The sequence below is a fragment of the Talpa occidentalis genome, unplaced genomic scaffold (genome assembly GCF_014898055.3).
Source record: "Talpa occidentalis isolate TD23 unplaced genomic scaffold, MPIMG_talOcc4v2.1 talOcc4.6, whole genome shotgun sequence".
In the NCBI taxonomy this organism is placed as follows: Eukaryota; Metazoa; Chordata; class Mammalia; order Eulipotyphla; family Talpidae; genus Talpa; species Talpa occidentalis.
Window position 1 is genome coordinate 9,561,805 of NW_023604972.1, and position 24,956 is coordinate 9,586,760.

General features: G+C 36.2%; 1 protein-coding gene across 2 annotated transcripts in view; it reads left to right on the forward strand.

Annotated features, from left to right (window-relative positions):
- SLIT2 (slit guidance ligand 2) overlaps positions 1-24,956 on the forward strand; it is a 305,490-nt gene that overhangs the window by 180,112 nt on the left and 100,422 nt on the right. For both annotated transcript variants that reach the window (XM_037530425.2, XM_037530427.2), the window contains exons 6-9: positions 10,249-10,320; positions 15,733-15,804; positions 18,670-18,833; positions 21,060-21,198. In XM_037530425.2, coding sequence (XP_037386322.2) covers positions 10,249-10,320; positions 15,733-15,804; positions 18,670-18,833; positions 21,060-21,198 — 447 coding nt within the window. The remainder of the gene's footprint in view (positions 1-10,248; positions 10,321-15,732; positions 15,805-18,669; positions 18,834-21,059; positions 21,199-24,956) is intronic.

The window sequence follows — 24,956 nt, forward strand, 5'->3', positions numbered from 1 at the left end:
ACTGGAATCTCAGGGTATTTAGTTATAGATTTATAGATATGACAAATCAGTAAAGTCACCTTGACTGAGTTTTCACTCTTCTAAAATGAATTTAATAATTGTTTGGAATAGGGAGGTTATGAGGGAAGATCTGTGAGAGACCTTTTACAATATTAAAATGCAATGAAATGGAGTGTACAGTTTCCCAGGGCAAGTAATCAGTAGTCAGTGCTATAAGTTAGCACTGAAAAAGGCACAGAAGGGAGACAGAAAAGTTGAACATTAATAAGGCATCATTGCAATGAGTAAGTTAGACCCAAGTCTTTGATGGGTTGGTTCAGCATATAGCTAAAAGAAAAAAGAGAAAATATATCAGAAAGCACTGAATGAACATACATAAGACAGTGATTTATAAACAAGCTATTAAATGTTCTAGGTGCTGAGAAAAAAAGAAAGAAAAATATTATATGACATTATCAGAGAATGCTATAAAAATAAGTTTCTGAAAAAAATACAAAGAAATCTTTGAGGAGATTGGTGCATATTGTGTATTGACAAGTGGCAGATAAGGGTGGATTGAAAAGTTAGAACTTTTTAAGAGGCCTAATTTCAGGGTTTTGACTGGTTTGGAGGATTAAAACAGTTTTTAGTGCAGTTTTTTTTTGGGGGGGGCTGTAAGGAATTGAATGGTGCCCCCTTTTTAAAGGTGAAGCTGTACTATCTGGATTACAGCAGTGTTAAGAAGCATGGCAATCCAAATTTGGATTTGAAGCAAACTAAATATAGTGGCATCCAACTTGGGAGGTTTATGTTCCCAGGGAAGAAAAGGGCTAGTTAAAGAGGACATGGGATACTGGATATTGATGGTAAAAGAACAATTCATTCCCATTATTCTGTCTGCCTTTCACACCAAAGCCCAGGAGAGCAACATTGAACTATCCCAGTGTATATATATCTTTATTTAATTAATGATCATAGTTGCAATTTTATAGAATTTTACAGTTGCAGTGCATTTTTCCATCATTAAAAATTGTTCAAACTACATGGTTTTAAAGAGTTCATTTTCCTGAGACTTTGGATGGAGTTTTATCATTGAAAGTTTAGAAACATATCGAGTAAAATATAGTTAGAGCTGAGGGTAGATTTTAATTCTTAGTATTATCAAAATAGTAACCATCAGTCAAGTAATAACTTAATAAATTAAGCCCATAAATATAGACATATAGACATTAACATTTTTAATATTCAGTGCGGGAAGAAGTACTTTGTCCTATATGCTGTGAACGTGAATTTGCAATTTTGACTGCCCTGCTTGACAGGACAACTACTGTTCTGAGTCACTCAGAGAGGAAAAGAGAAAAAAAAAGAGGGCTTTCCAGAACGAATATGGACTTCAGGTGCCTCCCACAGTATTTTTTCAGCATGGTCAGAAGGGACAGTTGGAGGCCGTGCAAGAGCCTGACTGTTTTTGCTATATTCCGGCCTCTTCAAAGCAAATTCGTTATCAGAGGGTTGTCACTGGAAGCGGTTGCTTTAATCATGTGGATTGACTGAATAGGCTCAAGGCAGCCTCCTGACAATAAGAAATTGATGCTGTAAAAATTTTGCAAATTAGCACATCTTCTTCCCCTTCCTCTAGGCAAAGACGCACTCAAACTGTTCTAGACAGATGGACATTTGTCTTGCATTTAACCATCTCCAGGGAGGACTTCTCATAACTTTTTTTGCTTATCTCTATTAATTTCTTAACTGAGTTAAAGCCCTTCATATTTTATTTTATTACCGAAACCCGCTGCAACTTAAACTACTTTATTTTCCTGACATTTTAGATGGTGAGCTCTGAGAATAATAAGAGTGTATTAAGATATCAAACTAAATGATAGTGCTTGTAATAGTCAGTGGCGGCAGTTTTTCATAAGATTCACATCTGTGTTTTTGTAATCCTCAATCAAGTATGAATTAAAGTATTGATACCATATCATTAGTAACCATCGCCTCGCCATGATGATAATGAGTGTTTACGGGGCTTTTCTTATAAACCTTGACTATATGTTTAGTATTTTTAACACTGGTGCAGTAAAGCTTTGGCTGCCTCTGATCAAATCGTGAACAGAGACAAACCACCTTGTGCCTCTTTGGTTTACAAGTATCTCCATGGTGTTCTATTTAATTGAATAATACAGAAGAATTTTCAAATTAAATCTTGCTTTGTTGTTGAGAATTGTGAGTTTATTCTCCAAGCATGTACATTATGAGTATAAAATTTTCTTAGAAATCTCTTATTTTAATGAAACTACTTTCCTAGTTATAGTTCTTCCAGATTTAAGCAAAACAAGTGCACATATATGTGAACTTAAACATTAAATAATGACTTATTCACAGCACAAAAACTCATGCACTTGACTGGTAATTTCCTTTGTGAGTTTAATATGAATACTTAAATTCCAACAAGCTTTATTTTAGGTATACTGTATTAAAGTAAACCACACCTGCCTTTTTTCTTCTTTGCAGTACAGCCTCAAAGTGTAGTCTTCTTATTAAAGATTTATTTATTTATTTATGAATAGAAGAACTGGTGTAAGCCAGAGGTATGGGGTGTGAGAGGATTCACCAGAGACAGAGTGGGGGGCAGAACAAGCAGATCTGCTGAAAAACACTGCTGAGGGGAGCAGCCGGCGAGACAGGAGAGGTCAGGAGAGGTCTGACGCGCCATGTGGATCAGCTCTCTGGCTGGGGATCTAACTCAGGCCATAACAGTTATAGTGCTGAGACTAAATATCCACTTTATATTTGCTTGCATTGTGTCAGTTCCATTAACTTTACATCTATAATGAGTCTTACTCTCCTTTTCTAAGAAAATTGCTTAGGGGAAAAAATAGGTTAGGGAAAATACTTATATTTATCCTTTTTTCACATTCATTAATTTATAGACTAGGGCTTAAGTGATAATATTATTTAGCTTGGTTCTCTTTGAGTAAGTCATGGTGTCATTTGGGAAACAAGTATATATGGTTATGACTTTCTAGGAAACAAATCATCCAATTTGGGGTGCAATGATTATTGGCAACAGCAAGATTTTACAGGGAAAGGGAGTCAATCTGTATATATTGTTACATAATTATTTATATTATTTAGAAATTTTCTTTTTTTCTGGAACTCTATCACCTTTTATTCATTTTATTGATGGATTGAGTAAAAATATAGGAGGAAAATTCACAGTTCTATATGTATATGAGACCCAAAAAGAAATATGCATTTGATTTTTTATGCTTTATCTAGTTTTAAATATCTTTCCACAGATATCTTTTTCCCCTATCATCTTCATAGTTCATAATGATAAGGGACCAGTGTTGTTCTCATAATTTGGAATCAATAGGGAACAAATTAAAGAGTGTATCATTTATTTCACCATGCAAATGCAAAGCTTACCTTAGCTTTGTCATATAAGTTACATCATGATTATAAAAACTTCTCTTGTAATCAGGTCGTTTTCATGTTTAGTTTATTACATTTTGTGTCATATTTACATGCTTATCACAAAAATAAGATCCATTGATATTAAAGTAGACTTGTAACTTTTAGTGCCCCAGCTCCTCCCTAGAGTATTTTTCCATAAACCTGAGCCAGAAATGACTTTGAAGGGTAGGTGGGGTCAATGCCCAAGGGGCTTGCCATCCTTAATATCAGATTAAAAGCCCTAGATCCTCAGTGGGACACAGAACCTTATGAACAAACCTGTAGTGTTGACTCTTCCTTTTGATGGCTCATCAGTGAAGTTGGGTTTCATATTAGAAGACAAGAGCTCCCTCCCGCCATCTCCCAGAATAGTCCCTGTGGGCAGGAGCCATAGCCATCCATTGTGTGGATACTTAACTATCTGAACGCAGAAGATGCCACCCTCAGCGCCCAGGGAGCTGTCCCTGGTCCTGTAATTTGCTTGGTTTATACTCACTCTAAAAGCATGCTAATTGTGAAACTCTCCTCCTGTCCTGCCAAATTGGCTACTAATAAGCTCTTCAACTTTGCATTTTTCTTTGTATCTAGGGCACCTTACTTTTTCTTCAATGATGGCATCTGTGATGTAAAAATTAATCTATACATATATCTTCATAGACACTTCCTAAACAAAATCAAACAAACAAAACATAAGATTTGGTCGATTAATTGGGAATCCAGTTCATACATGCATAAAATAAGAATTGGCTTGAACTTAACGCCTGCCATGTTGTCCATGAGACTGAACAGATCTGTAGGTCCTTGCTTTTCCATTGCCAGCACACTTCGCTACCTCTGAAACGTCGCAAGGGCCTGCTATTGAATTTTGATCTCCAGTGTATATTCTCATTAAGTAATTTCAACATTGCAGTTCAATTTGTTTTCACAGGGCACTGTTTCTCATTCCATCACTACTGGTTAAAAAGAAAATGGTACAGACACTGTGATAAAACCCTGGGGATAGAACAGAATATTGCCATAGTTTTCTGTGATCTCTAGGAATGTAGATTCTTCCTTAAGAGAGCAGTGATTATTATTGAATGGTATAACATCTAGTCTTTTCAGACATTCTGATGAGTCTTGAAATTCTCACTTCAGTCCAGACATCAGCTCCCTCTCCCACTGAATCTGCTCTTTGCTCAAGTAAGAATGGCCTCTCTCTTGCAAACATTTCCTGTGAACATTGTTGTGCTTCTCATTACAACTCTGCAACTGAAACTTCCCTTCCTATATGGAATCTCTCTTTTATTGTCAATCTTAGTGCATTTTACCCATTTACCCCCTTAAAAAAAAGATAAGGTTTTTCCTCACAAAACTACTTCAGCCTGAGGTAATCTCTTCCTTCTCTAAAATTCTATAGCTCTCTTCATCTACTGGTTTTATCCTTAAACCTGACCATTAGTGATTTTAACAGAAATTCCCTTTTGAAGAATGAATAGCTCCAGAATCCGTTTCCCTACCAACTTGGGTATTGTGTGGAGGCTTCAGCAATACGTAGATTTAAATTCAAATCAAGCTTTCACCAAAACTACTACTTTGAATGAGTTATTGAATTTTGTGAAGTTCATTGTCTCATCTATAAAATCCAAATGATGATAATATTTATCTGTTGAAGTTATCATGAGGAATAACAAGATGTCCAATGGAATGCCCCTGCCATTTGCCCTGTATTCAGTATATATTAGCGATTATTATTGTCAGTTTCAGTTTCTACCACCTTGGTTTGTTTACTTAGAGTTATCAGAACATGAAGTTCAACTCAGCTATCTTTCCTCCAATTTCTGTTCTCTCTCTTTGAGCAAACTTTAGTTTCCTCCCAACATATTAGCAAGTGGATATAACTTTATGCAATAAATTACCCCAGTAAAAAATTCAGATATTTTTATTCCTGTGGGAAAAAACCAAATTATTACTTGAAACATTATTTAATTCTCAAATAATTTTAATTATTTTTGATTCCTCAGTATAGTCTTTACCTTGCTTTTCTCTACCAATGCCCAGCTTAACACTGACTGCTGTTGTGTTGAGACCAGAGATATGGCTGCTGAAACGCCTGAGAGATTCATTTATATGGATTTACCACCAGTATTCTTACTCTATTTTTATAACTTAGGTCTCAGACTATTCTTACACAATCACGATCAGCATAAGACTGGTGCATTAGGCACTACAGTGACTTGAATTGATACATACAAGGAAAGAAATGGCACAGAATGTGTTGGTGTCCTTCACGGCATCTTCTCTTGTTCTGCCTTTCAAAATATGTGTTTCATCAGGGTTCTTTGCAAGTAGCAAAATGTTATTCACTCACATTGGTTCTCATCAATTAAATGTGTTTTGTGTCAACTAAAGTTTTGGAACTTGCCATATTACAACAGCAATAGGAATGTGGAAATGAATTTCTATTTCCAGTACCTTAAAGGAAAACAGGAACACCAGAACACCGCCAGACTAATTTTGTTGAGACATTGAGAGCCGTGGCCTAGCTTAGAAATCACTAAAGCCCTTTCATGTTCAGTATTATCTCAGAATTAAATCACGATCAGCATAAGACTGGTGCATTAGGCACTACAGTGACTTGAATTGATACATACAAGGAAAGAAATGGCACAGAATGTGTTGGTGTCCTTCACGGCATCTTCTCTTGTTCTGCCTTTCAAAATATGTGTTTCATCAGGGTTCTTTGCAAGTAGCAAAATGTTATTCACTCACATTTGTTCTCATCAATTAAATGTGTTTTGTGTCAACTAAAGTTTTGGAACTTGCCATATTACAACAGCAATAGGAATGTGGAAATGAATTTCTATTTCCAGTACCTTAAAGGAAAACAGGAACACCAGAACACCGCCAGACTAATTTTGTTGAGACATTGAGAGCCGTGGCCTAGCTTAGAAATCACTAAAGCCCTTTCATGTTCAGTATTATCTCAGAATTAAATGTATTGACAGTGTTCTAATTCTTACCAAAAGAAAAACGATTAGTAATAAGATCTTATTATTCAGATGCTGCATTAAGAAATATGTGTTGTCTAAAGTTAATGCAGGAAGGTAAGTTTTATGTATGTACTGAAACACAATATGGTCTCCAAATTGTAAAAAAATGAAAACAGGAAATCCCCCCCCCAAAAAAAAAAAACTTTAAAGGAAAGGAGGGAGTTTCTCCACAATATTTCACAATGCCTTGTAAGTAACTGTTCAGCCTTTTTGTCATTTACTGCCCTATTTTTAAAATTTATATTTAGCGACATTACATCTATGCTCTCATACCTAGAATTAATCAAGATCTAAAACAAGATTAAATTATTTTTAGTGTAAAGAAAACAGACAGGCCTTAGAAATAATGACTGTGTGAAGCACAGAGTAACACCTCTTGCTGGTAGGGATTCTGTGATCACACTCAATGTCTAAGACTAAATTTACCAGTGCTAGTAAACATGAAAATTGTTCTAGAGCATCAGAAGAGGAGTAGCTGCCCCTGAAAAGAGAATCATAAAATGTGATTGCCGACAGCCAGCTTGAAGAGCCGCTCTTCTTTTTCTTAACACAGTCATTTTCCTAAAATTGAAGATACAGCAGTTGCTTTAAAATACACCCTTACAAACTAGGATGGTGAAGGAGTTTTAGATGGAGAAAGCATTTAGAATATGAACAGAATCAAGGAGGGTTGGAGCTAAGAAATGGGGATGAAAAGACAGAAAATCTGTGCCAGGATCTCTCGCCTGGGGAGCTGAAGGAACCCTGTGCGGACACTCACTGTACATTCTTTCTCTCCGGGAAATAGAGAAATGTTGTTTTGCTTCCCCTTTGGAAGTCTCCTTATACCAGAAAAGAATCTCAAAGCTCTCTCTGTTATCCTTCATGCCCATAATATCCCCAAGTTCCCAAATTTACCATGCATCCTCTCTAGAATTTGTAACATCACTCTTTGGAGTCATGAAAAACATCTCTCCTCTTGCCCATTCCTTAATTCAGAATAATTTCATGGCACAATTGGAAATAGCATCTCCAAGGTCAGCCCGTTCACTAAATGCCTGGCTGAGAACAGACCGTTTCCTGTTTACAGAAAGAGTGCCCAGGGATTGAAAGGTAGTGAAGAAGGAAGCTGCAGAATGAGAGAAACAAGATGCAGAAAAACTGTCCAGAAACCCTGAAATAAATTGTGCTTGGACCGAGGTTTGACACTGTTTACCTTGAGCCATTTGCAGACAAATGGAGGTTTGTGTGGGAGATTTTCTCCTGAGCCCATCACTTTCCATAAACATTCCATCGACTATAACAAAAGCCACCAATTGATGAAAAAATAACTCCCTTGTTTGCTTTGGATTGCCCTTTCTTGTGGGTAACTTTTTCATCCCATACCTGCCTTCTGGGAAGACAGACAAACTGAGATATGATGGCATTTTGAAAACTGTTAAGGGCAACTGTGGTTATGTGAGTAATCAAGTATTCTTAATGCTGTAGCGCCAATCAGGGCTTAGGATTCTGTTAAGAAGCCATAGAAGCATGTAACTAGGAGCAGTGTTCAAGAGGGATGAAATCACCAAAGTTTCAAGCCGTGTCTCAACTTCTGGTGCTTGACTGAAATCATGAGCCTTTCCGTCCTTGTAGGACAAGATCCGCTTGAGTGCTTTCTGGCTTGGTCGGAGCTCCACTTTGTGTATAGTGTGCATGATTTAAAAGAAGCTGTGTCAGCACTGATTTATACATTGACAGCTAAGGATAATAAGATATGGGCAAACACACAGCTCACCCTTTTACAGATTAACCTGGAGACTGCATTAGGCAAATTTGATAGCATTAAAAGATTTTGCCAATTTGTCTGGAAACAATTTCTCTTTTGTAGTGTGTCAAGGGTAACACTTCATGCCATTGTACTAATTTAAATGGCTTTGATAAATTGTTCAAGAGGTTAGAGAATAGTAGTGTAGATATATATTTAGAACTTTAAAATAAAAAGGCTATTAAGTTAATTGTTAAATGAATTTAATCTAAAAAATCAAAAGTGCTCCAAAATGTAAGTGTCTTCTTGGAACTGCAACAGTCATATTACATCATGAGGCTTTAAAAGTCTTAGAAAATAAAATTATACATCTGCATTACTTCCTAATAAGTAGAAAAATGTTTTAGGCAATTACAGTAGCGAGGATGGTAGTTATTATTTGGAGAAAACCTTAACGTTATAAAAGCAATAAAATGGCAACTTCTCTGGGGGTTGCTTTTTTTTATATCACATGTCTTACAATGTACCATTTGCATGACATCCTGTCTAAGATCGTGGCCCCTAGAGACCTTCTTAAAAATGAGATGTATATTTCATGAGGGATTCTTTATGTCCGTAATTTCTAAAGTAAAGAATTTGAGGAGGCCCCACTGAAAGTCACTGGATAAAATCATTGCACCTTTTTTCAGTAGTTTTGTAAGGGAAACAGATTTTATGGGAATGTTTAAACTGTTCTTTTAGAACAGAAGTCAAGTGTGAATTGGCTCTTTTTCTGAATTCTGAACTTGAAACAGGACCGGATTCATTTTTATGATGAGCATGGCCATATACATTCTTTCCCAAAGCATTTAGAGCTGACAACTCACCTATTTCATCAAACATCTTGTTTCTACCTCAAGTGAAGCATTAAAGCACTTTTTCTTTACTGGAATAACAATATCGCTAAGCATCAAGCAACTTGATTTAAAACACAACAGCTTATTTGTAGAGAATAAAAGGATAACAGAGAGGATTGAATACTTAACTATTCATTTCAACCAACTATGAATGAGGAAATTCTAATTCCAAAGACAAATGGCAGAAAAAAAGCAGACTTGACCAAGTTTGAAACAGCTTTTCTTTTTTTCATCTTTGAATTTTAACAACAAATGTGTTTGAACTACCAGAGAAGGTTCCTTTATTTGAATTTTCTATCATTTAGCATAAACCGATAAAATTTTTAAACTTTTACCCTACATATAAGTAGTGTTTTAACCATGTTGCTGTAGTATTTGTTTCTTACTATTTGGGCTGAAATTGGCATCTTTGAGAAAAGCATGATATTTTATTTTAAAAAGTACTTTCTAGAGAGTGGGGTAATTTGGGAAGCTTATTTAACTGAAAAATATACTGTATTTACTATGTTTTAAAATCACATATAATGCCATATAATGCAAATAATGAGAATAGTCTATATTCCTATAGAATAACTGTTAGCTTTTGAAAGTATATTTCTGGTTGGAAAGAGCAGGGAGCTCTAAGGGATGTCGTTTCTCTTTCTCGATTTGGAGTTTTCGAAGGAAAACTGCTTTTTAAAGAAGAAAACCTAAAAGTAGTCTTGCTTTTTCTTGCCACGGATAGTGAAATTAACATGCAGCTGGGCTTCTCTGATAAATGGATTCCGTTAGGTCACTGAGGGGGTGCTTGTGACATTAAGTGATTTACAGGCCTTTACCTTAATGAAATTGTTTCAGCAAGATGACGCTGAAAGCTCTTAATGGATAGCTTTTCTTGATGTAATGAAATTGCATTCCTATGGCATTTAATATAAGGTGCAGTTATTATTTACTGGAGCTTTCCAAGGGCTGCTATTTGCACAGACAGTTCAGAACAAAAAGAGATTTCAGTGGAGGCATCCAGACCAGGATGGCTTGTGACATTCTTAAGCAGATGAAGTGTGTGTGTGAGCATTTCAGTTCGTGTGGCCTGGGTCTCCTGGAGCCTCCAGGAGACAGGCTTTCGCCAAACCCTGCTAGTCTGAGGTTTTTACATCTATTCTTCTAATCTATTTCACAGGCAACTGGATTACAACCAGATCAGCTGTATCGAAGACGGGGCATTTCGAGCTCTCCGGGACCTGGAAGTGCTGTGAGTACTGCTTGTTTCTCTTACTCTTGCACCAGGAGCTTTGTGTCTGGAGAATATGAATGTGGCAGCTTATCTGCCAGCCTCAAATCTCGTGTTGAAATGATCTGCTAAAGCAAAACCTTCCTACAGAGATGAATGCAGGGAGGCTATAGACCAGAGTTGAAATGTAGGGACAAAACCTGGTGGCTGTATGTTTAACTAGAGATGACTGTTTAAGAAGGATCCTCAGATAGTCACGCATATTCTCCCTGAAGTGTTTCTTCTTACAATAAAGCATTTCTCATTTATGGGATGTGTGAGAAATCCCTGAATTGCTGTATAGGAGGAGAACATCATATTTAGGGAAAATGAAAACAAAAAAAATGAACCTTTTAGTAACTGACATGTTGGTATATTTTCAGTGTCTATGTAATATAAAGATGTTTGCTCCTTTTAAATTGTTGTTTTTAACCAGGTAACTGGTTCACATCTTTGTAAGGCTATTTTGGAATGTACTTGCTAGTTGTTATAAACCACCCATTTGACCCGTTTTAAAGTCTTCCCTACTGACTTTGTAAAGCACAACACACAGATTTGAATTGTAATTGGCTTCTTCTCTCTTTCCTTGCTGGGTAGACATGGCTGACAAAATTGGTTAGAGCCAACTGAGTAATCTCTACAGACTTTTGACATAAGAAAACAATTTTAATGAAATGATTAATTATAATAAAAATTATTTTCATGGAAACTAGAGTTACTAAGAACTTGTAAGCCACCAATATATTCATGGGATTTTTTTTCTGAAAGATTAACATTTCTAGTTTATATACTTATACATTTCTCCCCGAAATATAATAGTTTTTATGTCATAATTTACCCTTGACTCAATTTACTCAGAAATCCAAAATTAAATTCCGTGTGAAGAGGTTTTACATTTTTAGTTCACTTTTAAAGTTATCCAGAATTCTTAAATCCTCGAAAAAATATTCCATTGCTTTGTAAATTGCGTTTGAGAACCAGAATGTCATTCTGGAAAAGTTTAATATTTCTCTTATGCTAGCAATATTTTCTGTATAATTTTGGTTTGAATTGTGTAAAAATTATTCAAAGTTCTAGCTGTATCATGTGATGTTATTATTTTTAAAGACATGTAAGGACGCGTTGACTCAGATACTGTTTTGTAAGAACATACACTGCTTTCTAACCACAGCAGAGGTCCCTTCTGTTTCTGTAGACTACAGTCTAACTTATTCTACAGGAAAAACATTCAAAGTACTTACCATGTCCATGCTAATTATGGGGCCACTTTTTAAATTTAAAATCTTAAATTTAAAATCTCAAATTTAAAATCTTAAATTTAGGAACATCGGTATTATTTCAGGGTCAGAATAATTAAGATACAACAATGATCTCATGATAGTAGTCTGGTACCAAAATCGTAGTATCATTTCACTTTGCATATGACGGGACCACCGCAGGTGTTATGTAAGTAGACGAAGTTCATCAAACCTTCAAACATGTTTACTAATCCAGTGCTCCAAACTGGGCATATGAACGCGGTCAGTCAACTTATGGAAAATTTTCTAAATGTTGTGGATGGATTAAAATGCCATAAGGCACGTTCTTATTAAGTGAAGAGCTTAAATACTTATTAGCTGTGGGATGTTTCATATATGTGTGTATATATAAAATATATTCAGATATTTGAGTTCCATACACACACACACACACACACACACACACACACACACACACACATATATATATATATATATATATATATAAATACAGAGCCTGCCCTGTGCCCAGTATGTGCTGGCCTTTACCCACGAACACAATGACTATGCATTTGCTTATTTGTTACCAACTAATATCATTATTTAGAGGGATTGTGTTCATAAAAACATAGTGACCCCATACATTTAGTTCATGGTTTTAGCAAAATATCTAAAATGTGACTTTAACAAGACCCACTATCATGAAATACACCAAAGAGTGATAAACATCTTACAGTTCATGGAATTAAAATTAAAACCCAAAATGTTGGGAACTTTTTTGAGGCCCTTAATATATAGTTCTCAGAGAGACATAGAACTGTCAATGGTTGTTTACTAAAGAAATTAACTAAAATCAGCACATGATAAAAGAAAATGTGAATTTCTTTCAAAAGGATTTAAATATTTTATATTAAAAATTTTAAAGTCAAGCAGTATTTCAAATATATGCTATTTTTAAAATCTTCATAATAATATACCACCTTGAGGAAAATTCATTGATGAAAAATTTAAGGCAAAATTGGATAAAATACTAGACAATTTGGATTTTATCAAATCCAAATCTCTCGTCAAGTAAATCAAAAGTTCACCTATTGTAAAGATCTGGTTGGGGGCTTCTTAAAAAAAGTTACCCTCAAATTTTATCATTTATCACTCTTAGGGCAATTTTCTTCTTAGGTGAAAATTATAAAGAAGCATTAAATTGGACATCACCTAAAATTTCAGATTCCCAACGTATAAGATTTTTTTTTTTTAAATTTTAGCTCCATGAACCATTTGTGAATGTGTGAGTATGCTGAGGCTAAACAGGAAAATATGGGGGTAAATCTCCTGCAGCAGTAATAAAAAATATGTTAGATTAAGATGGATAGTCGAGACAGATAGAAGAGAAGGAAGGAGAGAGGGCATAAGGATGGAAAGAAGGCGAGAGAGGGTGTAAAGATTAAGAAGGAAAAGTTAAGGTACATGAAAGCAAAGTGGCTGTTTAGCGCTTACATGGTAATATTGCAAAATGATTTTATTGCAGAATTCCAGTTGGTAAGATTTCAAACTTTATTTTCTTAATTTGCAGATACCATGTCAAAAATAACATTGCAAACTGAATATAAGTCTATGTTTTCTTTTTCTTGGCTTCTAATGTCAGAAACGAAATAATATATCCTTTGAATGACTAATTTTAGATGGCTTATTATTTTTTCTTTTCCATAGAATGAGCATCATTTAATTGAAACAGAGAGATTCCTAACCATTAAATATCAGACGCTCTGCCAAATCCTGTGCTTGACATTAAAGATATAAAAAATAAGTCAAGACATAAGTTCAAGAAGCCTACAGGATTACCAAGATGAGCCTTTCATATTAGCGCGCGGAAATGTCCTTTGTACAGCAAATCATTCTCATTACAAAGAGAAAATCTTGAGGTTGACCATAGAAATAGACTTGCTTGTATACAGGGAAAAAATGCTCACAAATATATAGGTCAATATATACATTTGCATACTACATAAAAATACTAAGATAATTTATTTCTTTCATGACTGTATGTGAATTCGCATTTTGAGGAAAGACTTCAAATCGATAGTCACTGGCTTCAGTGTTCAGTGAAAACTCTCTTTTGTGTAATTCACAACAAACGATAGTTCAAAATTAATGCATGTCTGCTGAGTATGAATTACTTATAAAAAATGTTCGCCCCAAAGTCACGTTTCAGTATGCTTTGTACTGTGAAGATTTTAGCCATAGAATGTCAGCATAAATTTTCAGGGTGGGAATGGAGTCATTTAAAAGCAAATCCCTTTGAGAAGTGAAACCTTTTAGTTCAAACATCAGGATATATTTTAATGGCATTTTAAAAAAAAAACACCTCATATTGCTTGAGTGCAAGAAAATGCTAGAGGCTTTTAGATAACGTGAGCCAACAACTTCAATGCTTTATAGGTCTTTCTTAATGTGGGATTTTTTTTTTATGAGACTTAATTCAAATCACTTGGATTAGTTCTTATATCATTCAGTACATTGCAAAACTGGATAGTAATGCAAGACAGTATGTGTTCTAGACTTGTAGCCACAGTGCCCTACTTTACTGAGAAGTTTAAGTTAATCCCTCAGACCCTAAACATCTCATATCCCTCCATTGATAACCACTGCCACCAACTGGCCCAAAGTAGGCCAGTGTATCTTGCTGAGCCCAAACAGACCGGGTGTGCAGACTCTTTGAAATATTTGAGTCAGTTGCCGGTATTTAAATAGTAGGACGGTCCATCTAAAAATTTCCATGTCTGGCTTCTCTTGGGAAAATCAAATTGCTCGGCAGCCTTCCATCACAGCAAAGCAGCAGTCAACTGGAGCTGCCTGATACCTACTACGACGGACAAATCACTGCTGGCTTCCACAGGTCCGCTCATCCCCATTGCGAGGCTTCTCCATCTGTCTTTTCTCCATGGCATTTCCTTACACACAACCTGCTTCTCTCATTCATGTTTCCGACCTGGCCTCTGTAGACAAGGGGATTTCCAACCTCTTCTCCAGACTCTTCTGCAGTCTCATACTCCATCCAGCTGCACCGTTGACCTTGTCCACTTCCCTGAGCTTCTCGGCCTGCATAGAGCATCTCCTCTATGCTCCAGCTATGCCCACCTCCCCTCTGCCCACACACCCCTGCCACAACTGTCTTCTCATGTGCTTGTCACAGCTGCACTTCTCCAAATGGAGAAAAATAAATGTATCTCTTTTCTGAATCTTATTAACTCTAAGTTTTTGTGACTCTTGCAGTACATCCCCCAACTGAACCATCTGCTATTTTAGGACAGGACGTATGCCTGATTCATTTCTTTATTTTTTATAATAATCCACGTTGTCATAAAATAAAAGCCACTCAGGAAATATTTGATGGATGAATGAGGAGGAGGAGGAGCAGTAGGAAGAATAGAATAAAAAGAAATAATAACAATAATATAATGACTATTTCTTGTCTTAGGGGAAAAGTAGGAAAAATTTGAACCGTGGAAGAATTATACTTCTCTTCACTCTGCCTCCCACAATGCCACCTTCCCGACTCAAGACACCACTCCCACACAGCACTACACTAAAGGCAGGATTTGCAGCTGCAACTAAAGATTGGTGGGGTAGATTACAGTTTTGAGTGCACCACCACATCATGACACTCTGTCCCCAGCCAATGCAGGGAGCAAATATAGCTATTGTTCTTACTACTCAAATTTCAACAGGGACTTAGGTCCCTGTTTATGCTATTGCTGCAATAATTCAATTGGAGAATTCAAATATATTCATATGTCAGTGGACACTTGTAGTGTGCATTGAAGGCTCACTTTTTCCAATCATGATGGTCTTGTGCTCATTCCTTAACCAATATCATAAATAGACATGCAGGCATATAGTATGTAAAACATGTACATAGGCAAAGATCTGTTGCAAAAGGCTTAAATTTAAAATACATATTTGATAAAATTAAATGCATGTTAATATGTTAAAGTGTGAATTGCATTCGTCATCTTGTGTATAATTCAGTGCCTTTATGCCATCCCTGCTGGGTAATTGCCCTGCTTAACCATAGTGATAAGAAATTCTCCCTGTTTCTACATGTAGAATGAGCAATAAACTTTCACATCTAAAATTGTCTTACTTTTTTTTTCTACAGCACTCTTAACAATAACAACATTACCAGACTCTCTGTGGCCAGTTTCAACCATATGCCTAAACTTCGGACTTTGTAAGTAGTCACAATATATCTGAAGGTCAATGTAATTAATTCAGGGTTCCCCTTAAGTGATATTTTTCATAAGCAAACACAGGACCCCTAGTTTGTTGTGGGATAGATAATGAAAACACTACTTTAAAAAAAGTTCTAGATATGAGATTGGAGTAAATGTACTATTATTCTGCAATCTTGAAAGCTCTCTTTTAAACTGGTATGTGTTGTGAGAAGTTTGGAGGTGAGCAAAAACATTTACTTTGAGCTATTGTGGAGGTCACATTTCATTAAGAAATGGAAGACTCCTTGATTGGATGTCAGAAATGATAAATGGTAAATCTTTATGATTTTATTACTGTATGGCAAGCAGACCTAATAAAGCTAAACTGGTTCTCCAACATTCTTTGTAACATAAAATAACAGCATCACCTCTTTTGCCTCTGTAATTAAGGTTGTGTCAGCATTTATATTTAAAAATATCTTTTCTGGGGTTACAGATGGACATTAAAATATATGTTTAGGTGAATAAAAATGGTTCCTTAATAAAACATTTATTACAGCTATTTTTTCTTCTGTTGGAGGAAAATTAATCCTAAAAAACCCAGGGTGGGGCTATTTTATTAAAATATTTTCAGAGCTATATCCCTTTAGAGTTGGTTTTCAGAATCACCTTGATTTAAAAAAATATATAGTATAAAATATGTGAAAAAAGATAAGAAACAGAAAAAAAGACACTGGAATTCCTGGGGGAAAAATGTGTCTATGAAGAGGGTAAATAAATTTTTATTAGATTTTCAAAATATTTTTATATTATAGTTTATAACTGGAAAATATTACATTTATTTTCTCTCTGTAGTAAAACACATCAACTGAATTGTTTTGTTCACTTAACTTTGTTCTTTTCTCATTTCAAATCTGTGTACACCTAATTTTATAATGAATTAGGTAATACCAACTTTAGATTGTTTTTCTCACTTAAATATATCTCTGAATGCAATAGCATGTCATTATCATTTCCTTGGAATATGATCTAGCAAAATAAAAGGTTTCTAAAAGTATGCAGACTTAACTAAATTTTGTTTTCTCAAGGCTATCAGATTGACAGATCTGTCCAGTTCATTCTAACTATATTTGATGAAATTGGTTTCTCATTAACTGCAACTCATTTTTAGAAAACAAATTGATCCAGCTTTCAATCCTTACACAAATAAAGCCACTAAAACTGTGAAAGCATCCATCACCTGCAATTTTTATAATGTGCCTTATTTTTTTTGTAGAAATCCCCTATAGTTTTTCTTACTAGTCAGGTTTCTTAAATGTTTATGTTCTTTATTCATTTCAAATTTGTGCACACCTAATTGAGTCATTGTCATATGCTTGGATGAGGTGGAAATATTTAGAGAACAATGCTGTGGAATGTTGCTACTGTCACCTCCAATGGGTGGTATTTTGATTCCCCAGCAAGCTAGGCTGGAGGTCACCCAGCTTTCCCAAAATGCACCATCCAGTTTGGACACAAGACAGTCTGTTCCTTATCCACCAGCGCAAGGAGAATGTAAAATACTCCTCTAACTCCCAGTCTCCTTGCTTTGGTTGTTTCATTATTGTGTATTATCATTGCTACTTAAAAATTCCATTTTTATGTTCCAATTACCTTCCTGGACTGAGTTCCATGTTTTCATATCCATTACTGTTATTGGGTTAGAATTGAGCACATCAGCTAAAAAGAACTAAAATGGTATTACTGTATCATAGATGGTTCTGGGAATGATGCTTTGATTTATAGCTCTGGATGTCCCTTTTTTAGTTTGCGAAAACATAAAAGCCAGTTTGAAGTCATTTACCTAATTTAGTGGATACATTTGTCTGATATTTTATTAATGGAGAAGTGCTATTTGCCGTTTGGAAGATATCCATGGTTTGGCGTGGATTCCTGCCAGGCGAGAGGGGTCTCACTTAATTCCTTCACTCCCAGCCATTTATGTCTTTTAATTTCAGTTCCTGCTCTTTGAGGATAAGTTCAAAAGAGCCAAAAAGCAGCTAATCCCCTTTTCTGCGATTAAACAAAAAGAAGGAAATCAGACTAGAGATGTGAAAGAAGTGTTTTATATTGAATTATTATTCTGACTTGTTCAGCAAAAAATGAAAGTGACCTGCTAAAAAGATTTTGCAAGCAGTTTCTGCAGAGACTGATAATGACAAGACTAACTAATATTTCAAACTGGGTGCCACGACTTCTATGCACACACCTTCCCCTGCCTCGCCCTCCACCCCATGCCCAGCCCCAGCCCCAGCCCCAGCCCCACTGAGGTCCAGTATGCGGACTCTTGTATTTGTTTCTCTTTACCACTTTGAATGAACATGGGTTGAAAGGTTTTTATGGCCATGTTCAAGTTCCTGTATATTTGCTTAGCCTAGAGATAAATGAAGAGAGGCTTAATTCTCTACTTTTAAACCAATTTAATTTTTAGAAAAATAATTAGACCGGGGCGGGGGCCGGAGGACCTCCCTGGTGGCGCAAGGGGTTAAGCACAGCACTATGAAGCTATCCACAGCCTCTGCAGCACAAGTTCAATCCCCGGCCAGGGAGCGACCCACATGGTGCAGCAGACCTCTCCTGACTCACCCATTGGCCCTCTCAGCAGTGTGTTTCAGTCAGCCTGCCTGATCGGCTCCCCACTCTGTCTCTGGTGAATCCCCTCACCTCTGTCCTGGACCCCAGTTCTTGTATGCATAAATAAATCTTAAAAAAAAAAATAAGAACTTGCTGAGCTTTAACTTCTTCTGTGTTAAGAAACAAAGTGATAATCGTGATTCACCACGTTTTCGTTTTGAAATAATTGTTTTCTGTCTTCTCGCTCCCAACTCCCTTCCCCCATGCAGCCGACTCCATTCCAACAGCCTGTACTGCGACTGCCACCTGGCCTGGCTGTCCGACTGGCTGCGCCAGAGGCCCCGCGTAGGCCTGTACACCCAGTGCATGGGCCCGGCCCACCTGCGGGGCCACAACGTGGCCGAGGTCCAGAAACGAGAATTTGTCTGCAGTGGTAAGAAAGCAAGAGGCTTTGGGTCCATCTTCCCAGTCCGATTGTGTGCTGCTCCCTCCTTAGCACCTCCTCAGTTGTGTGTGAACAGTGGGCAAAGACTGATGTCTTGTACCGCAGTGAGGATGAAAATGTTTAAGCTTTTCACTCCGGGGAAGTTGGGAGATGTTCTTTGATTGTAGTTCCATTTGTTACTCAGTATTTTCCCTCTAAGTAATAATTTAGGTCCACTTTGATTTTAACAATTGGAAAAATGAGCCACTAATCCTGGTTCCCTGATTAGACATTTTGAAAAAGTTGTTCTGCGCCTTCCCTGGTGGCGCAAGGGGTTAAGATGCAGCACTATGAAGCTGTCTGCAGCCACCACAGCAGGAGTTTGAGCCCTGGCCAGAGAGGTGGCCCACATGGTGCAGCAGACCTCTCCTGTCTTGCCTGCTGCTCCCTGCATCAGTGTATTTCAATGGATCCAATTGTTCCGCTCCCCCCTCTGTCTCTGGTGAATCTTCTCACCACCCACATCTCTGGCCTGCACCCCAGTTCTTGTATGCATAAGTAAATATTTTTAAAAAAAAGTTGTTCAGCTAGAGTGGCAGTGACAAGTTTTTTGTGTATGCTGCAGATGTAGTGGTGGTTCAGTTCTGCGTCAGAGAGATACACACTGAATTTAGGGACAAACACCTGAAAACTATAAACTAAGCTGTGGGTGATGTGAAATGTCAGCAGGTGAGGTTTTCTTAGCTCTCTCTGTGGGCATAAGCACCAGTGTAAATATTTCACAAATATTGATTTCATTTCACCTCCCTTGTAACACCTGTGGAGAAATATATTATCTTTATATTAGAGATTAAAGTGCTGAGAACGAGATACTATGCAACCTTGTCCAAGGTTTTATAGTTCAATCCAAGGAGAGTATGTGCATAAATACATACATATATACATATTTATAAAATTATGTTAATATTATATTGATCCATATTGATATAATTTATTTCATAAATATGGGTCTGTTTTTGTTTCAGAAGTGTCTATTTGAAATATAATAAAACACGTTTTTTTAAATATATGGTACATTCTAAGTAGTAAATAAAATTTCTTAAAGGAAGGAGATGAGTTAGTACAAGATTCCATTTCATTGTGATCTTTTGGGCCTTATGTATTTCCCAAACTTTTTATAATCCAAAGAAAATTTTCTTACAGTGTCATGAAATGTTCTCAATAAATCTGATTGCTTTTCTTTTTTTTTTTAAATGAAGCAACTAACAATTTGTTACTAACCACTTTTTTCTCTCTTCGCTTTTTTCCTTCCCGTTTTATAGAAGAGGAAGAAGGCAAGTTCACACTTCTTTTTAAGACTGAGACTGTTATGTAAAGTTCCAGAGCTTGTGGCCAGGTTTCCAGCTGGGAACTGGCTGCAGACTTCCTGGCTGGGTGTCCCCTGGCCAAGGCTCTGTCCCTGCGCTGGTCACTAGGCCTGGCACGACACTGCTGACCCCCCTGTCATTCGAACAGTAAAATCTCCTTTCAAACTAGTTTTGTTTTCAAATACTGAGTCATAAAAACATGTACCTGGAGTATGTACCTTCATAATACCGATACATTTAGACCATGTAGATTAACAATCACAGAATGACACGATGTAAATTATTATAATAAATAACTTCAAAGAAAAGTGGGGATTTTAAACTTTTCAAAATAAGACATCAAACGTAGCATGCTTTCATTTTCCCACCTTAATTGGTACATGATTACTTCATTAGATCAACCTTTACATCTACCAAGATGGAAATTTTACTGTTTTCCTTTTTTTTTTTTTTTTGAGATAATGTTAAGCTATATAAGTTCAATAAAGATCAAGTTCTATTAAGCTTTTTAGAAATGAAATCTAGTCTGAAATCGTTGCCTTGTTTTTGGAATGTTGACTAATTTTGACTACAGTTCTAGTTTTGAATTGGAATTTAGCCTTCCTCACAATTAATTACCTGTCTTGTAGAAATCATTGTCGTAAGTAGTTTTAAAGTCTCATTTGCTTCATCTACATCTCCATGAAACATACAAATCCATGTTTTCTAAAATGTATTTTAGTCGCGTTGGATTGCTTTATAATCAGGCATTTAGAGAAATGTGTTTCCATTTAATAACATGCCTTGTTCGTTGACATAGATTTGCATGCTTCGCAATTACGTACTCAAGAGGAAAAGTACAACTGCTGGCTGCTTTTTTCTTTTTCAGGTCACCAGTCATTTATGGCTCCTTCTTGCAGTGTTTTGCACTGTCCAGCTGCCTGTACCTGTAGTAATAATATCGTCGACTGCCGAGGGAAAGGTCTCACTGAAATCCCCACCAATCTGCCAGAGACCATCACGGAAATGTATGTGTCCCAAAATCCCCTCTCACCCCTGTGCCTCTCTGTGACTTTCTTTAGGACATGCTGGGCTTATCAAAGGCAAATCTGATCAATTAGCTTAAACAAATGTTCCTTTCAGAATTGTATTGACCTTGACTCTGTTTAATTAAATATCTTGTTGAAGTGACTAGGGTTTGGTTTAGCACAGGTAGAATTAAAAGGAATGCATGTTAAGGCTAAGCAGTGATTGCCTTTCCCTTGAGAAGGTGTTACTAAGGCTATTTAAGGAAAATAGGAGTGTTTGTGCACACTCCGACCACTAGAAATTTGCAGACCTGCTCCTCCTGTAAATTTCTAGCTTAGAGTCAGGGGATTATAAGGGCTGAGCTCGCACGATGCATCATAGAAAACGAGAGAACTTGATGATATTCTGTGAACTCCAGAGCTCTCATTCTAAAATGAAGCTTCCCTATTTTGTTTGAACTCATACCATCCACCATGAAGAATAAAAGAAGGATAATATTATAAATGCTACTGTGCGCATCTCTATGTCCTTGCCAGATATAAGTCACATGGAGAAGACAAGGTCACATAAGATGTAAAATGGATTGTTTTTGCCATCTTGAGAACTGAACACTTGAGATCAGTATTCACTAAGAAAATCATGGTATTGTTTTAGAGGCCAATTTTAAATTTTAACTCCATGAATAGTTTTGTGTGTTTTTTGTTGAAATAATAGTATAGGATCAACTTCTTGTGACAGCCCTACAGAGTGGGCACAAACAATTAAGTCATTTAAAATTTTTTATCCATTTTTTCTGATTTAACTGCTTTAGTTTACTTTATATGAAAATAACCTTCATTCATACGCTTAGACCCACTAACAGTCACTAGTAATTTTTACAAGTGTGCTAAAAGCTTTGCAATATGAGAATGAACTTCTGTAGAGACCTGGGAATCTGTGGAGATTTGACAGCTATTGAATAATGTATCATAAAATAATATTATCCTCTCCAAATATTTATCAATGTAATAGTCACTTGCCTATGGAGACATTTGTAAGTTTGAGTTTCTTTTGCTGAACTTTGAAAAAAGATTCATGCATTGCTTGGGAAGAGGCAGGTGACAGCCCACAAAAACAAAGCATAAGAGTAAAGGTAGAGCTGGCAATGGGCATTTTGTTTTAGAGAGTGTACATTTGAACTTATTTAGAGTAGTGGTTCATGTGGAGACATCATGGAAAATAAACATTTGCATCTAATTTCAAAATCACTGATTACTTCATCAGAAGATGTAATTAATATATGATGAAGTGGATAGTAGAAACACATGGTACATTTCTAATAGAGGAATAGTAAATTTACCCATTCAGGCATAAGCATTTATGAAGTAAACATAATATATAAAGACACGAGCTCTCCAGAGATCGTCCACATAGTAACTAGAACATTTGTCATGTAAATTAAAGCCATGAAATGAGGTACAGAGTAATAAATGTTATAAAAAACAAATGAAGTTGAGGGTATTTATGAAGAGCAGTAAGTGAAGGGCAAGTTACAGTGGTTAACTAGGTTCAGAAAGTTTTAGAATCACAGGCCTACCTACCATCCAACAGGGATGCCTTGAATAAATTGCTCATTCTCCTGAGACTATTTCCCCATCTGAAACTAGGAGTTGTTTGTCAATTTAAAATACAATGATTGACACCTGTAGAGCTTTATGTGCCTAGCACATGATGATCATTCAATAAATGGTACCGTCACGTCCAAGGTAGCATATAAAATAGGCATTGAAGGATAAGTATGATGTGAGGACAGACATGAGAAAATGGCTTTCAAATAGAACATCATGAGCATAGATAATAAGGATGGAAGAACAAGACATTACTTACTGCACAAGAATTCAATTAGACTGGTACTTGTGTAAGAAAGAATAGTTGGAAGATTAGAACGGAACCAATTCTTGGAGAGCTTTGATGGTGAAGGATCTTTGTCTTCTATTGGAATGCATTTGAACATAGAAGTCTTAATTTGGATCTTCAAAAAGAAGTTATCTGAGAGCTGTGCACAGTGGTTTGAAAAGGAGGGAATAACAGACAACAGACTTTGGAGGCCATTATGTTGCTCAAGAGATGCCATCAGAGCAGGACCTAGTAGTGACATAGGATGATGATGTGGAAGCAGATGTGACTCCCAGTTGAGATCAAACTTAATGGGATTTTGTGTCTGTTGAGATAATGGAATAATGGGGTCAGGAGGAATCAAAGATGGTGCCAGAATTTCCAGTATGAGTGAGGAGGAGATGGAACTTGTAACACCCCCATATAAGAAGCTGAGAAAAAAGACCAAAACTAGAAAGGAAGATGGTGATTAACAAAATGTGCATTATTCTGAAGTTCCAATGACATATTTAGAGGAACTAAATTAATACAGAGTAAAATCATATGGAGCAGGAGGACTTAAGGCAACAATTTTTGAGTAGTTAATATTATTAAAAAAACATAGAGAATCGTGAAAATGACCCAGTGGACAATGGAAATGAGATCAAGAAAAATTTAGAAGCCTAAAGAAGTCAATAAAAGCCACAGAGGGCCACTGTGGTGAAAGGCCAAAGGAAATTCTGGGAGAAATAATTCTGCAGAATCAGATACTCCTGCTGGTGAGCCAGCCACACGACTGAGAATGGGGCTTAGAATAGGACCAGCTCTTGGAGGCTTCAAGAAAGAGTGGTAGGTAAGTATGTCATTTTTCAGAGTATTAAGGAAAGAGAGGATGTAAATGATAAATACTGGAGAGAGCAGATAGGAAGAATTTGAAGAGTTTGGCTGAGAAAATAGGTAAATGAAAGATAACTCTCATTCTAAAAGACAGACTTGGATTTATTTTAAAATGTAGAAGCCTCCAATCATTGGAAAGTCAGAGAGAAAAAATGGGTTTTGAGCGATGAGAGTATGAAAGTTAGCTGATAGTTATGTGGGAGCAAGATCATTCTGGACACTGGAGGGGATAGATCAAGTTCTGATCACAGAAAAGGAGGGCAAGATGCTGTTGTGGTGGAACAAAAGGAGGAAAGTGAATTATATAACAGATTGAAAATAATAGGAGGCGTTAAAAATTGTTTATCCCATACAGTCTTTATTCTTTATCATAGAGCTTTTTCTTCCCATTTCTTATGCTCTATAGATTTTGTGTAATAGTGGAATTTAGTAACATTAAAGCGGTACTAAATAATGTGTCCCATTGGGTTTTCCTACACTGAGGAGCTGGTGTATCAAGCAAAGCTACAATAAATTAAATTTATAAGTAGAGATGAAAACATATGTGAAACTCTAGGTGAATTTTACTTCTCTGATTACTACATTATCAGCTTTATCAGTAGAGCATCTGGTAATAAATCATATTGATCTTAAACTCAAACAAAATACCCCCATTACAGTTCATTATAGTGGCATAACTTACCAGCTTAGTAACTTTAGTTTCTTTTATTACTGTTTTATATTTTTATTAGAATAGGGAACATCAGCAGGATTCATAAAATGTGGAAATAAAGCTATCAAGCTTTTTTATTTTTATAGATTCCAGGTTTTAATACATGATGAATGGAAAATTGTGTGTATATTATTTTTTCAAAGAATTTTAAAATCTGGATTTTACTAAAGTTTATCAGTATAATTTCTTCACAGCCTTTCTTCTGCTTTGTGTTTGCACTACAATTTCATGCTGTTGATGTTTGCCCAAGTAATTATTTGTTAAGATATAGAGGGAAAAAATCTTTAGAAGTCA